The sequence below is a fragment of the Zingiber officinale genome, chromosome 8B, assembly GCF_018446385.1.
Source record: "Zingiber officinale cultivar Zhangliang chromosome 8B, Zo_v1.1, whole genome shotgun sequence".
NCBI lineage: Eukaryota > Viridiplantae > Streptophyta > Magnoliopsida > Zingiberales > Zingiberaceae > Zingiber > Zingiber officinale.
In genome coordinates this window covers 96,213,851-96,231,503 of record NC_056001.1, presented here as the reverse complement: position 1 = coordinate 96,231,503, position 17,653 = coordinate 96,213,851, and the positions used below count along the sequence as shown (strand labels likewise).

Below are 17,653 nucleotides of genomic sequence, written 5' to 3'. Positions count from 1 at the left end.
TGAAGTTAAAATTTGATATATTCATATTTGTCTAGGGATAAATTGAAGGCGTTGCGACGAACGATCAAGGAAGGGCAAAAATTGGCACGTGATCATCACGTGGGGATGTTTGTAACCGCATATGCTTCCTATGCGGGAAGCGGGTCCGCACGACAGGAGAAAGTGAGGGCAAAACACACGCACAGTGGCAAGTTCAGTAAATAGGTACATCAGCTGGGGCTAACTGGTAGCATGTATGACGTGGGCTTTCAAGTTTGAGCTATTAGATGGAGAAGAAGCACAGAAGAGGTGGAAAAACGCGAGAAATAGGAGCGGCGGCGACGGCGAACGCGACATCGACGGCGACGGGGGAGGTGGCGGATGGATGAGGCGGCGGAGCTGAGCCAGGTCGTCGGCCGCATCCAGGAGCTTTGCGAACTTTACGCCTCGCCCCCACTTGACTGGCCTCGCCACCTCGATCCCAGGCAAAAGTCTATACCTTCCTTTCGGCTTTCTGCTCTCTTGTGCGGTTTAGTTTGGGCCCTTTACCTCTCGGTATGGAAGGCGGAGGATGGATTTGAATGCTAGTCTTGGAAATGATTAACTAGATATGCGCTAAAAATCTCGTGTGCTTCTGCTCGATCGCTTGACTTCGGAGCCGAGCATGCACGTTAGGGTTTGCAGATCCTTGAGGTGCCTGATTGAGAAAGTTATCTTTTCTTTCCTATTCGTTTGTAGTGATCTTGGAAATACTTTTTTTTATCTGGATTTATGTTTTTTTTTAAATGTTATTTGTATCATTTCTTTTTCCCAAAGTTGGCTGAAGTAGTGGTGTGTCCGTGTTGTCGATTTTGTATTTTGCGTTCTCTTTTTTCCCCCTCAATTTCTTCTCTCCTGATGAATTTTATTCTCTAAAAAAGGTTTTGATATCTATAAATTGTAAGTTTTGCAAGGAAGGATTGGATAGGAATCTATCATTTATCCTTTTTTGCCACAAGGTTTCTCTTTTATCCTTTCTTTTGATTTCCTGTTGTTATCTTTGTGCTGCTGGATGACCCTGCTGCAGCATAGGGTAAGCCCTACCCTATCTCAGTCATCCACTTTTTAATCCTTATATATGACTTTCTTGATTGTCTTTTGAAATTCCTTTTCTTGCATAGAAGCAGGAACTTAGAACTTGTCAGATTCACGTGAAAACATAATTTCTAGCGTTTGTAGGCTTTCAGAAAGGCTTCTTCAGACGGTGAACCTTGCTATTGATGCTTGGTGAAACAAACACCAAGCACAATAAAAAAGATTGCAAGGTTTTTGAGTACCCACTAAATTGCTTGTTGTCCTTCACATGTCAGTTTAACCAAGAGGCTAGTTATTTCCTCTTTCGTTGTATGTTGATTTTACCCTGACACCAAACTCCATATAAATTAAGTTTCTTTTTAACTTTTTTGCTACACTTATCATGCAAACAACGACTCTATCTCTTTCCATTGCACTGAAGGTGATTGTTTGCAACACTTGAAAATATGTGAATATAGACACCAAACATCAGTAATAAGGTTTTCTAAAGTGTGATCCTCATACAAGAAAAGCTCAGAAGTCAGTTAGGAAAATCACAATAAGGATTAAAGAGTAGATGATTGAGATAGTGCGGGCCTTCCCTTTGTTGCAAACATAAAGCTAATAGAAAATAAGATAGAAGGCTCAAAGAGAAGGTTTTGGGGAGAAAAAGAGACAGACGACAGATTCCAATTTGAGTCTTGCTGACAAAAACCATTAAATTGTGGAATTAATCTTTACTTGTGAGCAATTTCATGAAGCAAAATCAACAGCAAAAATAGAAAATGTGACACAAACCAAACTAAAGACAAGATGGATATCCACTTCTACCAATTTTAGGAGAAAGAAATTAACAGAAACACTCAAGCAGAATACCACACACAAGAAAGACATGGGTCTAAAAAAAGGTGGTTCTAGGTTGTGAATTCAAGCATCTACTGAATCAGGTTGATGCTTCCAGTGGTTCTTTTTGGTTGCTATAGTGGTCTCCAATCCCAAGATGAGATAATGACAATAACTATGTTCTCCCATATATCCACAACTACTTCTAGGATTTATCATTTTTTTCTGGTTCCAGTTTGGAGTAATGTACTACTATCTGTCTTTCCTTTCTTGGTAGATCATTGATGCAGGTTGTTATCGAGATGCAATGATCTATTTCAATAGTTATAGATTATGATATATGTTTGTAGTCATATATTGATATGTACTATATTGGTATGCTGTATATTTTTTTTTGGATCCTATATGATTTTAACACGTGTTAGGGAAGTGCAGTAGCGATAGACAAACATAAAGATATTCATGTATGATGTTGGGTCTTTGTATTTGCTTGGGGCAAACATCTTTTTCCAGTGCAGTAGTTCACCATATTTTGTTGTAGGTTCATCTTCATCACTACTTCTAGATAAGTTTTGGATTTGGCATCACTGACAGTTTAATAGAGAAGATTCTTGAAAAGTGAGGTCAGAAACTCTTGCAAAAGTGTATCAACTTAGGTAGCTTCTTTAGGCAAGGACTTGAGGAAACTTCAACTAGGGGAGCAACTAGATCTTATTGAAAAGTCATCTTTCACAACTTTTAAGCTTATGCTTGATAGCCACATTTTATCATGGACTAAATATAGAGGTGCAATAAGCTGTGTTTGGGTTGGGTATGACCCTGACATGTGTAGACCTGGTTGAAACTTTGTCAAGTACAATCAGTGAAGAAACAATTGTGTGGGAGTAAACTGGTTGACAAAATCTTTCCTACTTAAGGCTTGATGACATCCTGTCAAGACCCAAACTATACTCAGCCTAGAATCTTCCATAATTGGTGGCATGTGTTGCCCAATGGTGGCTACACCTTCATGCAGTTAACCCTTTCTCACATCTCGTCATGTCTAGGATTAGGCCTACTCTGATACCAATTGTCACAAGAATTGATTCATTAGCTTTTCAAGTTCAACCAATGGCACAAGATGTTTAGCCTAAGTTAATAATTGCTAACTCATATAAGCTTATAAAGCTTTTTATTAGCCCACAACTCACCATATGATACTAAATTCGAGTGGTACTCCCGGCCCATGAGTTGTATTCACTTGGCTCATGTGCCGAGCTCAGCTCAGTTCAGTTGACGTGCTATGATGAGCCCAATCCAGCCCTATGATGTTTCCAACACGACTTCATTTCATACCAGCCAGAGAGGGTTGCATGCGACACAGCCCATCTCGTTTAATGTTGGATAGGGCACATAGCCTAACCCATTCAACACTTCTAAATATTTCTTTTCTCTTCGAACCAACTCAACAAACGTTGAAGCTTTGACTGACAATCTAAGCTAGAGAACAATTGGTGTTGACCAGGTTATACGAGAAAATTTCTTCAATTCTGATCTCCTATTGCCCACTTTAACATTTATGCATTAAGATTTGTGAGGGCCAATTTTGAGTCTTATCTCACTTATTCTTGAGTACTAAAGCAGGATTTAACTTGATATTTATTTCCACTTCTGCAATGCTGCTAAATATTTGTTGAAAAGAAGTAGGCTAAATTTTCAAAAGTTAGATGCTAGTTCATTTACATGCGACCATAGAAATTATAGATGTTAATGTTTTTTAAGAATCAGTCAAGCCATGGCATTCTCAGATATAAAATATGTAACATGTATTTAAGCTATGTCATGCTATCTGTGTTTTATATACGAAAATGAAAAATGAGGTTCCAATGGAAAAATGTTTCTAAATATTGGTTATTATTATTTTTTTTGCCTTGTGATTGCTTGGATAAATTACATTTGTCCTAGTTATGGACCACTGGAAGTTTTGTGGTATCATCAGATTGTGACTTAATTCATGTAGAGATGAATACAAGGTCGTTGCCTTCAAATAGTGTTCTAGGATAAGTTGTCTGAGTAGCTGATACTCCCCTCAACTTCAAGCATGATATTTCAAGAAATCACCCCGATGTTAAAAGGTCAATGATTAATTTTTAACATAAAGTTAAAATCAATATACTTACTCAATTCTCCAGTAGTATGACAATTAGGGGTGCAAACGAATCGAATCGAGCCGAATAATATGAAAATATTGATATTTGAGTTCGAGCTCGAAAAATATGTGAAATATTCGAAATTCGATTTGAGGCTCGAATAATTTTGGCTCGAGCTCGGTTCGAAATAAAATTTGAGCTTGAGTTTGGTTCGAATTGTTCGAACCTTGATTCGAATCGAATTATAGTTCGAAATGACTTAAATTCGAGTACAGTTCGAATTATTCGAACCTTAATTTGAGTATGTGACACTTGTGGATCCAAGTATTTAATTTAATCATTTCTACAAGTGTTTACGCGTGATCGATAAGGATTAGGCACTCCCTTAGAGTGTTGATACCTGAGATAGATATAAAGGATGAGCAGATGAAAACTCCAAGTACCAGAGTAATACTAAATTTGAAGAATATCAACTGAAACTGTTCTAATTGGCTTTTAGGTACTTTGACTCAAGTATGATACGGATATGGATTCAGGCATTTAACACGGTTGTTTCTAAATGTTTTTTATTATATGTGATCAATAGGGATTTCTAATGTTCACTCAGAGGATAAGTGTTCGACACAGCCAAGGAAGAAGATAAGTGTCCAACTATGAGATCTTTTAAGTGTTATGTTTGTTTTCTAGTACAAACATATCTTTGATTTGATGCATGATATTTGCTACCATCTACTGCTGCATATCTGTCAATGTGTTATCCAGTGACCAAGCCCACTTGGTTTCTTTAAAAACTTAATTGTCTATAGAAAGCTAGGATTAATCAAGCATTTGCTAATTACTTGTCATGTGCAGGTTGTATATATTAGAGTTGAATAACCTACTAGAATATGACTTCTTTGGTCTTTTGATGGACGATAAGTCTGGTAACAAGATGGTTGAAATGATTGAATCTCCATCTTGCAAGAGGCATAGAAGGGGAAAGAGCCCTGCAAAAGCAATTGCATCAATTTCAGGTGGCTTGATGGATCAGCAAATCTGGAAAGACTTTCCAGAAGATCTTCTTGAAGCTGTGATTGCAAGACTCCCTACCGAATCATTCTTCCGGTTCCGGACTGTGTGCAGAAAGTGGAACTCCTTGTTGTCTTCATGCACCTTCTCCCAACATCTCGCAGAAGTTTCAGTTTTACAACCTTGGTTCTATTCAGTCACTCATGAAAACATAAGAAAGGGAGCCATGTACAATCCATCTATGAGAAAATGGCATCATATTTCCATTCCATTTCTGCCCGCAAAGCCAAAGACAGTACTTCTTCCAGTAGCATCAGCTGGTGGTCTCATTTGTTTCTTGGATTTATCACATAAGAACTTCTACATTAGCAATCCTCTGACCAACTCATTCAAAGAACTTCCACCAAGATCTTACCGAGTATGGTCACGAGTGGCTGTTGCGATGATTCTGAACGGGAAGACTGCCGGCAGTGGATACAAGATAATGTGGCTCGGATGCAACGGGGATCATGAGATATACGATTCGATTCATCACAGTTGGAGTCACAGTGCAGGTTTTCCTCCAAACATCAGGCTTCCACTCTCTTTGAATTTTAGGTCACAAACAGTGTCAGTTGGCAGAACCATCTACTTTATGCATGCTGAACCCGACGGCATCTTGTTGTATGACGTAACAACTGGTATTTGGAAGCAGTACCTCATCCCCTCTCCACGGCATCTTACTGACCATATGCTGTCAGAGCATGAAGGTCAGATTTTGCTTGTAGGTTTGGTGACCAAGAATGCCGCCACATGCGTCTACATATGGGAGATGCAGAAGATGACTCTCCTGTGGAAGGAGGTGGACAGAATGCCAAACATCTGGTGCTTGGAGCTCTACGGCAAGCACGTAAGGATGACATGCCTGGGCAACCATGGCTTGCTCATGCTTTCTTTGAGGTCGAAACGGATGAACCGTCTGGTTATGTACAATTTGTCTACAAAGGAATGGCAGAGAGTGCCAGAATGCACGCAGCCGCACAGCAGGAAGAGACAGACAATTGCTTGTGGGACTGCGTTTCGTCCGTGCCCCACTGCACTTGCTTGAGCGACAATTGGTGTGTTACAGTGACCGGCGGCGCCCTTTGATCGTTTTGTAGAGAGGTATCCTTGTGTTTAGATATGAGAAGCACCAAAATAGCTTCAATGTCATGATAGGTAAAAAAAACTTGGTGCTTTGTGTTATGGTTCTTTGTATTTGCTTTAGCATAAAGTTCTTTTGAAAGTGAAACGTCATGCCTTGTTGAGGCTCAGTTTAAAGGCAATGGTTATCTGAGAGTATATTTTTATGTTGATTTCAGGAAACTGAATTGTTGACCAAATTTAATAGGTTCAATTCGAACTGTTGTACGTTGAATGGCCGTTGGTCAAAACTGGGAAGTCTAAGAATGAAGTGATTGTTAAAGTTTTGATCTTAATAAATAATTAAAAAGCCATATGCTGTACGTCAAGATGGCCGAGTTGGTCTAAGGCGCCAGTTTCAGGTACTGGTCCGAAAGGGCATGGGTTCGAATCCCATTCTTGACAATGAAAATTTTTATATTTATTTTCATCTTTTTTCCTTTAATAAACAGGGGAAATTACGTACAGAATTAATAACTTCATTTATTTCGGTTTAACCTCTTAATAAACAGAGGATAAGAGTGCATATATCTTTTCTAGGATCCCATATTGACGGGTTCGAATCTGATTCTTGGATATGAAAATTTTTATATTTTCATTTATTTTGTACTTTAATAAACAGGGGAAATATATATATATATATATATATATATATATATATATATATATTCATTCTCAATTTTGAAGTTTCCATAATAAAATAAACGAGAGTCATAACCCAACAGTAAATTATTATCGTGCACTCTAAAAATGAAAATTATGAATTCAATCATTGTATACTATAAGATAAGAATATAAATTGATCCTTCAGAGACCATTCTTGCACTACCTTCATTCCTTCAAGAATAAGAATTAAGAACATAAAAGGTCATAGAATTTACTATCTTTAGCAATATCTAGATTCAATACAACAATAATAACAAAGTCTTAATTCACTATGTAGAGTGGTTATATAGATTCTTCTATGCTATTGGACTTTATCCCCCTACTATATCATTATTTATATTTAAATAAATTTTCTCTTATTTTATTATTACTAACTAAGTCTTTTTTTATTTTCCTCATTTGATATGTACATTCTTAACTGAAACATTTATTGGTCGTCCAAATATATGTCTATATCATCTTAAACGTGTTTCTCGAAGTTTTTCCTCAATAGGTACAACTCCGACTTTCTCTTTGATATTTTCATTTCTTATCCTATCCATCCATCTTAACATCCATAAATCCACTTTAATATCTTCATTTCTACAACTCTTATCTTTTGCTCATGTGCTCGTGTCATAACTCAACATTCAGCTCTATATAATATAGTGATCTAATCGTCGTTTGATAAGACTTTATTTTAAGTCTAAAAGGTACTTTACGATCACAAAGAACACATGATGCTCTCTTCCATTTCAATCATCCCGCTTGTATTCTATCTCTCTCAATCCCTCTATCCTTTTATATAAATGATTCTAAATACTTAAAATTTTTAGTTATAGACGACCCGTTATCTCCTATCTTAACAATTATCTCATCATGTCAAATATTGCTACACTTAAATTCTATATATTTTGTCTTTATTTTATTAAGCCTAAAACATTTTACTTTTAGCATTTCCCGTCAAGATTTGAGCTTAGCATTTACTCCTTCACATATCTCATCTACGAAAATAATATCATCTGCAAACAACATGCTACGTGGTACTGTATCTTGGATGTGTTTAGTGAGTTCACCATGATTAGTGTAAAAAGATAGGGATTTAGAGCTGATCTTTATGTACCTATCTTTATGGAAAACACTTTAGTTAATATGCTTAAAGTCTTTACTCTTGTCATTACATTCTTTTCATACATATCCTTAATTAGTTTAATATACACTATACTAACACCTCTTTTTTCTAGCGTTCTCTATATAATTTTTCCTCGGGACTTTATCATAATTTTTTTAAGATAGATGAATACCATGTGTAAGTCTCACTTTTGTTCACGATATTTTTTAATTAATTGCCTGAGAAGATGTATAATTGTTATTATCGATCTCTTAGGCATAAGTCCAAATTGATTTTCGATTACCATGATATTCTTCCTTAGTCTTTTTTTCTATTACTCTTTCCCAAAATTTCATGGTATGACTGATTAAATTAATACCCCTATAGTTTGCATAATTTTATATGTTTCTTTTATTCTCATATAAGAGAACTAAAATACTTACTCTCTATTGATTAGACATTTTTTTAGTTTTCAATATCAGATTGAATAACTTTATGAGTCATTCAATACCTTGTTTCCTAAGACACTTCTATATCTCTATTGAAATATCATCTGGTCCTACTGCTTTTATATTTTGCATCATATTTAAAACTTGTTCTTCTGAAGTTTGAATTCTGTGATAAAAAAATAAAGTTTTATACTCATTTGACCTACTTAAATTACTTAAATTAAGTTAAAATACCAATTCCATCACTCTTTTATTTCTTCATCATTTACTAGTACCCTATTGCATTTATCTTCAATACATTTTATTTAGATAAGATCTTTTGTCTTCCTCTCTCTCACTTTAGCTATTCTGTAAATATTTCTTTCCCCTTCTTTTATATCTAATTTTTATATAAGCATTCAAAAGTTTCATTCTTAATTTCATTCACTACTTTCTTGGCCTCTTTCTTAACTACCGTTTACTTTTTTAAAATTTTCTCATTCTTAAAAGTATACAATTCCTTATAAATTATTCATTTTTCCTTCACATTCTCTTGTATTTTTTCATTCCACCATCAAAATTCTTTACTTAGTAGTGTTCATCCCTTTAACTCATCGAGTACAATTTTAGCTACTATTTTCAACTTTGATATCATCTTATCTTATGTTGTGTTCAAGTCGTCGTATATTTCTCCTAATACTTGTAATCTTACTCTATCTTTAAATATGTTTTACTTTCCATTCTTTAACTTATATCATTTAATTGTAGGAGTTGTGCTATTTTTTCTATTGATATTATGCTTGAGACATATATTCAACACTACTAATTTATATTGGATAGTTAAATTTTCTCCAAAAATGATATTGTAATCTTTACAAATCTTTTTATCATTCTTCCTAATTATAAAAAAGTCAATTTGTAATTTATTATTCTCACTTTTAAAGATGACCAAGTGTTCTTATCTTTTTTTTAAAAAAGAATATATTAGCTAGTATAAGTTCATATGGTGTCGCAAAATTCAATATTATTTTCCTTTCTTTATTTTTTATTCCAAACTCATAACACCCATGTACCATATCATATTCTTCAATTTTCACTCCTACATACCTATTTAAAATTCCTCCTATTAAAATTATTTTAATTGATGGAGTATTTTGTAATACCTCATCTAAATCATCCTAAAATCTAGATTTGGTGCATTTATCTAATCCTATTTGAGGTATATATATTCTAATTACATTAATAATTTCTTTCGTCACTACTATCTTGAGAACTATAATTTTATCTCTCTTTCTAACTACTCTTACTATTTCGTCCTTTAGCGAACTATTGACAACAATACCTACTCCATTTCTTATTTTACCATAATTTAAAATCCAAATTCTCTATCATCTTTACCTTTTCTCTTATCCATTTTATCTCTTATACACACAAAATATTAATTGTTCTCTTAATTATCATATCAATTACCTCCATTGTTTTAAGCGTTTTTATATTTTATGTTCCAAATCTTATACCACAACTTAAGACCCTAAACTCCAACCCAATAAAAATTTTAAAATTAAGTATCAAGATTATATGAATTAAATCATATCTATTACACTATTACATTAATTGGACGGTGATCACCATATACAGATCAAATAATTAAGAATTATCAAAACCATTAACATGCAACTTATACCCCAGCAAGTTCTATGCTTAAAAAAAAAACATGACTCATTGAACTAGGACTATATACTTAAAACATTAGTAAGATATTATACTTTACCCCAGGTTTAAAGGATCTTCGAAAGGACATTCGAGTCCAGAACTTCTCTTCGAGTGCAAAATTTTTAAAACACTTCAATGATTTGAACATCGGAGAAGGATCCTCGATAAATCTATTCCATGAGGCTTTTTCTTCGGAGTTGTAGATGTGTGTAAAATAAAATGATTCAAAAGCATATCGAGAAGATGGTAAGTTAATCACTTTCCTCTAAGCAAGCTTTAACTTCAGTAAGGCAGAAGAGTAATAACTTTGTAATAGAACCACTTAAGCTCATTTTCGAGAATATCTCGTCCAAATAGTTTGTAAATTAGTTAAACACAAAGTAGCACAATCCGAAGCACAAATTGAGCAGACAACAGATAACAGATATGGAATTCAATGACCATAGTTAACAAAATTCACAAGATATGAACAAGAAGAAAGTACGCGGCACACTGACCAATGACTACATACACAGGACTTGCAACAAATTGTTTGGTTTGCATATTTACGCTGATCAGAGCTTTAATATCTAGATCACTAAAAACTTATTTACCAACACCAGAATTCATCTGCACAAAGAAAAGATGCCACTTCACCTCTGTTATGCTGTGTCTGAGAATGATTAGTCCAACTGCCCAACCTTCCTCGGTAGAAAAACCATGTTTCCTTATTCTTCCAAACCTCATTTGTTTTATTTCCTTCTCTTACCCAGATCAGCCTGCAAGGAAAGAGGGAAAATGATAAATAAATTATGGCTTCGATTAAAAGAGGACACAGAGTATTCTATTTGGATACATTACTCTGTTCCTCAGAAAAGAAAATCTGATATGAGTTTGGGAGCATATATTAATAAAATGATAGAAATATAGGTTCCAAGCAAGAGGTTTCTTTTTGGTTGACCAAGGACATGAAGAACACGAGGAAATTTAAAAATTTTTTTAAAGATACTGATTCGGGAGATAATTAGAGGGTGTCACGTGGTTAAGAGAAAATCAATAGTAAGTGGTGGTCAAAGTCAACAGAGGGCTGCTCCCAACTCTGTGAAGCGTCCGGCTCTAGGTCGTCTCAGACTCGACAGTCGGCTCCACGTCGTCCTTGACTCGACGTCACAGTCGGCTCCGCGTCGTCCCTGACTCGACGTCACAGTCGGCTCCGTGTCGTTCCCCACTCGGCATCGCTCCTAGTTCCGCGTCATCATTGGTTTTGGTCAATAGAAAGTTGTTCCCCAACTCCATGCCGTTATTGATCCCGGATCATCCCCGACTCCATGTCGTTCCTGACTCCGGATTGTCCTTGGCTTCATGCAATCTTCGTATACGTACCATTCCCGACTCCGCAGGCGAGGCTAGGAGACGTTGCTGTCGGAAGATACGGACAACGTAATCATTTCCTTCAAAGAACATAGGAAAACATAGTCATTTATTCTCAGAAACGTGGGTAACGTAAGCAGGAATCTTGGAACACGTGGATAAACTGAGGGCACAACTACAACCCTATAACTTGCTCCCGCAGGCGCAGCTACTTGCACACGCATCTAGACTTTGAGAAACCCTAAACCACCATTCTTCTTCTTCTTCTTCTTCATTCTTCCCGGTTAGAGACTTACTTGAACGTCAGAGTGGCCGCGCTGGGGAACCCCGACCATCATTCTAACCCTCTCTTTCTTGTTGTCTTCCATTCAAACTTCGACTAATCCCTTCACTAGTCCCTGCTATTCCTTGGTGAATGACAACAAAGTCAACATCAACGCCGACTCATCGGTGGTTCGTTTGTCGACAATCTCAGACAGGATCAAATTGACACCGTCTGTAGGAACACTGAGTTAAGACCTAAACTGAAACGTTGAGTCGGATGACACCGGAAGACCCAACATCGTCGCCATGGCAACAGATGATTTCAATAAGCTAGTTGTTGCCACAGTGCAGGTGCCTCGATGGACTAAAGTGCCGCAAGTGCCAAGTCAAAAGTCAACTCGACCAACCAAAACACACCAAGCTATGATCCCTACTCTAGTTGGGACATCAGTCATGAGGGCATCATCCTTGAATCCTCGAGGTCCTTCAAGGGGAATGGTTCCCGACCCTAGCAGAACAAAGGCCCTTCAAGGCCCTCCAATTTCAAAGAACATCCTTTAAGACGAATTACCGCATTACTGTGACACTTCCGGGCACTGCAAGTCAGGGAATACAATGGCACAACCGAGCCTAAAGACCACATATGTAAATTTAAAAACACATCTCTATTACATCAGTATACAGATGAAATCAAATGTCGAGTCTTCCTTACTTTGTCAGGATCGGCACAAAGGTGGTTCAGTTGTCTTCCCGCTTCCTCCATCCAGACCTTCGAAGAATTCAAGACTGTGTTCATACAGCACTTTGCCACCATCTAGAGGTATCAAAAAACTCCACATGACATGTTTGCCCTCAAGCAAAAACCTAAAGAATCCTTGAAGGAATATTTACAACAGTTTAATCGGGTGGCCATGGATGCTCCCTTAGTGACCCCAATGTTGCCTTCTCACAAGGCCTGATAGATGAGTATTTCTTTAGATCTATGGTAAAAACCCCAGTCGATTTTGATGGTTTGCAGGCTCGGATAATCAAATATGTTCAGCTGGAGGAAGTCCAGTTTGCAAAAAGGAAGGAAGCTTCGACTTTGGTCTCTGCAAAGTTCCCCTTCTTCCTTTACGAAATCGGGAGCTTGCAAATCGGAGAGGGGAAAAGGTTATGCAGATGGTGGAAATTGGCTCGGCCTCTGCATCTGAGTTAGGTCGAGAGGCTCCCGAGTCGGATCGTTATTGTGACTATCATTAATCAGAGACCCATTATACACGAGAGTGCCTTTTCGGGTGATTCACAGGCTAAGCTCAAGGGCATACTACCTGAAAGATGCGAACAAGAAGAAACTTGACCGACCATGGAAGGCATATCATTCCTAAGTAGTTCATGTATCCTTTATCTTTGACACAATATTGAAGTTTTGTATCTTCCCTTTTATCAATGAAAATGAATTCTGAGTATATTTGTGTTCTCTCCTAAATCCCACACTCCCTTGACTCGAACATAGTCAGGGTCGAGATCTAAGGTTCGACGATATCAACCTTTCTTCGTACAAGGATCGAGTACATATCATATCTCTATTGATAATGTCATTTTCAAAGCCCAAACTCCCCCGACTCAGACATAGTCAGGGTCGAGATACAAGGATCGACGATATCAACCTCCCCTTCACACAAGGGTCGAGCACATATCGTATATGCATCGATAATGTCCTTTTTAGGGCCCAACCTCCCCCGACTCAGACATAGTCGGGGTTGAGATCCAAGACTCAACGAAATCAATCTCCTCTTCGTACTAGTGTCGAGCACATATCGTATATCCATCAACTATGTTCTTTTCAAGGCCCAAACTCCTACAACTCGGACATAGTCGGGGTCAGGATCCAAGGTTCGATGATATCAACCTCCCTTTCGTACAAGGGTCGAACACATTCCGTATCTCCATCAGCAATGCCCTTTTCATAGCTCAAACTACCCCGATTCGGACATAGTCGGAGTTAAGATCCAAGCCTTAACAATATCAACCTCCTCTTCATATAGGGGTTGAGCACATATCGTATCTCCATTGACGGTGTACTTTTCATGGCCCAAACTCCCTCGGCTCGGATATAGTCGGGGTCAAGATCCAAGGCTCAACGATATCAACCTCCCTTTCGTATAAGGGTCGAGTGCATATTATATCTCCATCGGTAAACGTCAGTTTTCAAGCCCAAACTTCCCTGATTCAGACATAATCGAGATCGAGATCCAAGTTTCAATATTAACCTCCCCTCCGTACAAGAGTCGAGCACATATCAACCACCTCCCTCAATCGGGATTGAGCGAGGTTCTTTCGACTTTGTTAGCGACGATTGGATCTTTACTCAAGAAGTTACAATATCAAGAAGTCGAGGAATGGACAGTAGAATTCTAACAAGTTTTTCTTTACAGCAAGACGATAATTACAATCAGGCAATTAACAAAGAGAGAATTACAACCATTTGCCACTAATAGGAGAGTGAGGATGATATCGGTAATCTTGAATAAGCTAATGGTCGGGGGTGATCCGTTCTCCAGCAGTTGCTTAACTGCGCCTTCCATTCTATACTACACGGACAATGCATGCGTTGAGTAGATCATAGAATTTCTCAGAGCACAGGAATTCCTTCTATATGGTGGCCTAGCTCTTACCCTCTCCGATGTGATACTCCTGAAATTCGGTTACTTTGTTCTCCAGTGCCACCTGCAACTCCAACTTCGAGGTCTCCAAGGCCTCAGATCCAGCTTTAGCTACCTCTACCTTAGCTCGGGCAACCTCCCAGTCGGACAACCAAGCTTCAGCCATTGACTTGATCGATTCGGCCTCAGTTTTTGTGGCTCCCAATTCCACCTTTAGAAGTCCAGACTCGGCCTTGGCTGCCTCCGACTCAGCGTTGGCTACCTCCGACTAGGCTTTTGGCAGCCTCCAGCTCATGTTTTTGCGCTTCAGCAGCAACCTTCAACCTTTCTATTTCCTTCCGCATTTCTTCCTCCTCAATTTCAATATTTCAACCTGGGATTCAAGGGACTCTAGCTCCCTCTTCACCATGTCCATGTCGTACCTTGCTTGGACTTTTTCCGTCGTATGGTCAGCCAACGCCATCCTTAGTTGGTCGATTTTCGCCTAGGCTGAGGTAGGATCGGCTATCGCCTTCTTTAAACAGTCGACGGGAGCTGGCTGAGCCTCTAATTTAGCCAAGTGAGCCTCCAACTCAACAAGTCGAGTCTGTAATGATCTCGCCAAAACTTGAGAAATTGTTGGCCGAATGACACCAACTTACCCGATTCCATCTAGCACAATCTCGTCAGCTAAAGCCTCAAAGGACAAGTTATCAGCTGCCTCCTTGGCATTAGACCACCTCGACGTCGTCAGTTAAAAGAAGGTGAGATCAAGCCTGTACCCTCGAGGAATCTCTTGTTCCTGAGGTGCTTCTGCAGTTGCCTAGATGGGGTCTCTGCCCACATTAAGGGGAAGGGACTCTGTCGGGGTATCATCCTGACCAACCTAGAAATCGAGTCCCGGATGCGAATGTGACGAGCTGGCACCGACATGGAAGCCCCTTGGCTTAGTAAGGGAATTGGGGGACTGGACCACCTATGGCGAGGTCAAGCCACTCGGGGTGGATGTGATGAGCTGGCCCTGACCTGGGAGCCTCCTGACTTGGCGAGTGGAGTCTAGCCGAAATCATCCGTGGCGAAGTGGGCCAGTTGGAGTCCTTGGTGAACGACGCTTCTTCGTACTTATTTTTACAGGCGTCCCCGACTCTCCCAACGAAGCCGACTCTGGGATCACTGGTGGAAGGACAACTTCCGATGGAGCGACCAGGGGAATTGATGACCTCTCCTTAGGCGCGACTATATTTGTAGTTAAATCGATGATCTCCTCACCCCTTGCCTCTAACTCAGCTTCTGTTATCTTCACCACCTTATTGACAAAAGCTTTCAACATGGTGTTCGCTGCATGACTCGACAAATTTTCAGTTAGATATCAAAACTTACATAAGCAAAAGGTCTTACCGAATGTAGCTTTGAGAGGGATTAGAGCGGAACTTAGCCCGAATTTGTGAAGTAACCTTCTTCGAGCAACAAGTTACTATCCAATTTCATATCCTGTAGCTTTTGGGACGTAGCGTAATAGCTTCACTCCAAATGATAATTCTTTAAGGCAGTGGCTGAAGGTAACTCGAGTTGCCACCGAGTAGGGCAGGACATGAGAATCAGAGGCTTCACAAAGAAAAAGTGTGCCCCCCCAACCCATCTTTTATTTTTTTGTGTAAAAGAAATAATGGAAGACTCGATAAGATAAGGGAATCCGGTAGTTAAAAAAGGATGACTACATTGGTGAAGATTTGGAAATAATTTGGACTAAGTTGGAATAAGGGAATGTGGAAATAGTGAGACACTTCAAAAAAAACTGGGATAGGAAAACGAAGCCCATTCAATAAGTGACTTCGGAAAAAGGTCATAAAACTAAGAGGAGGGCAAGCTGGGTTGTCAATACCATTCGAGACTACTATGCAGTGGTCGACAGGAATTATGTAGATCATCCTTATTCAGTTCAGTTCACCGCCATTAAAATCCGACTCTATGGATCTATACCAAGGAGCAGAAGATGACTCCGCAACCATCAAGAGGTACAATACAAGGCAACAGAAGCTACAACCTGAGGCTAGAAGATCGATAGTTGATTGAAGCATAGGGTGAAGATGAAGAACAAGACAACTTACTAAAAGGTTGGATGCGGAACACTCGAAGATGAAGACGGTAGACACAGAAGCAAGGATTGTGATATAAAAACAATGACATCTCTCTTCGACCTAATATACCCTCGCTCATTCGATCCTGACTGTTGGATCGCTGCAATGAAAATGGCATGATGGATTCTTAGCTATCAGATCGGGTGTAGGGATCAAACCAAATCCCAATCATCATTGCGATTTGACGACGCTTCATTTTCTACAGATGGTCACATCACATAATTGGACGCAAACCTTAGAGCCATACTACCAACACCCACCTAGCTCGAGGACCAAGGCAAATGATGCATGCGACGCATTTAATAGATGTGGCTACATTTAATGCATAATATCATAGGCGCAACTACATTTGCTGCATAATATAGTCTGAATTACGCATGGATTTGCCACGTGGCTAAGGTAGTCAAGACAGTAGGAGCCATCTTATTTAGCCATACAAGAGTCTCCGCCTCTTTCGACTGATTTGAAGGGGAGACTGGTAATACAGGAGGTAATTAGAGGGTGTCACGTGACTAAGAGGAAGTTAATAGCCCTGTTGAAGTGGTGGTCAAAGTCAATAGAGGGCTGCTTCTCGACTCCGTGAAGCACCCGACTCCAGGTAGTCCCTGACTCGGCGCCACAGTCGGCTCCGTGTCGTCCTTGACTTAGCATCACAGTTGGCTCCGAGTCGTTCCCGACTTGGTGTCGCTCTTGGTTCCGCGTCGTCATTAACTCCAGTCAACATAAAGTTGTTCCCTAGCTCCATGCCGTTCCTGACCCTGGATCGTCTCCGACTCCATGACGTTCCTGACTCCAGGTTGTCCCCGGCTTCGTCCAATCTCCATATCTGTATTGTTCCCGACTCCGCAGGCGAGGCATGGAGCCATTGCTCGTGGAAGATACAGACAACATAGTTGTTTCCTCAGAGAACATGGGAAAATGCAACCATTTATTCTAGGAAACGTGGGTAATGTAAGCGGGTCAAAACACGTGGAGAACATGAGAGCACAACTACAATCCTATAAAAGGTTGAGCATAGGTACGCGCACACGCATCTAGACTTCTAGAAACCCTAAACCCCCATTCTTCTTCATTCTCCCTAGTCAGAGACTTACTTGAGCATCGGAGTGGCTATGCTTGGGAACCTCGGCCGTCATTCTAACCTTCTCTTTCTTGTTGTCTTCCATTCAGGCTTCGGCTAATCTCTTCACTGGTCCTGTTTTTCCTT

General features: G+C 39.2%; 2 protein-coding genes and 1 non-coding gene across 5 annotated transcripts in view; 2 read left to right on the top strand and 1 right to left on the bottom strand.

Annotated features, from left to right (window-relative positions):
• Positions 1 to 263: 263 nt before the first annotated feature.
• Positions 264 to 6,346, top strand: LOC122015614 (F-box only protein 6-like). 2 transcript variants are annotated; one of them, XM_042572603.1, is made up of 2 exons: positions 264 to 464; positions 4,857 to 6,346. In XM_042572603.1, the coding sequence occupies exons 1-2, from the start codon at positions 361 to 363 to the stop codon at positions 6,097 to 6,099; spliced, it is 1,347 nt and encodes a 448-aa protein (XP_042428537.1). In that variant the 5' UTR covers positions 264 to 360; the 3' UTR covers positions 6,100 to 6,346. The 2 variants fall into 2 exon arrangements, with proteins under 2 accessions (XP_042428537.1, XP_042428538.1); XM_042572604.1 differs by lacking the exon at positions 264 to 464 and adding an exon at positions 476 to 672.
• Positions 6,347 to 6,497: 151 nt separating this feature from the next.
• Positions 6,498 to 6,578, top strand: TRNAL-CAG. Its single transcript has one exon. It is a non-coding gene; the product is annotated as a tRNA-Leu (tRNA).
• Positions 6,579 to 10,401: 3,823 nt separating this feature from the next.
• The window catches only part of LOC122015613 (calmodulin-binding transcription activator 4-like), a 37,394-nt gene continuing 30,142 nt past the window's right edge, over positions 10,402 to 17,653 (bottom strand). For both annotated transcript variants that reach the window (XM_042572600.1, XM_042572602.1), the window contains one exon: positions 10,402 to 10,828. In XM_042572600.1, the coding sequence (XP_042428534.1) occupies positions 10,802 to 10,828 (27 nt within the window). In that variant the 3' untranslated portion in view covers positions 10,402 to 10,801. The remainder of the gene's footprint in view (positions 10,829 to 17,653) is intronic.

Bases quoted from the DNA above. Each gene is read 5' to 3' on its own strand.
- LOC122015614 (XM_042572603.1), top strand. From the start codon at position 361: ATGGATGAGGCGGCGGAGCTGAGCCAGGTCGTCGGCCGCATCCAGGAG. The intron at 465-4,856 runs GCAAAAGTCTAT...TGTCATGTGCAG, and splicing joins CCTCGCCACCTCGATCCCAG to GTTGTATATATTAGAGTTGA.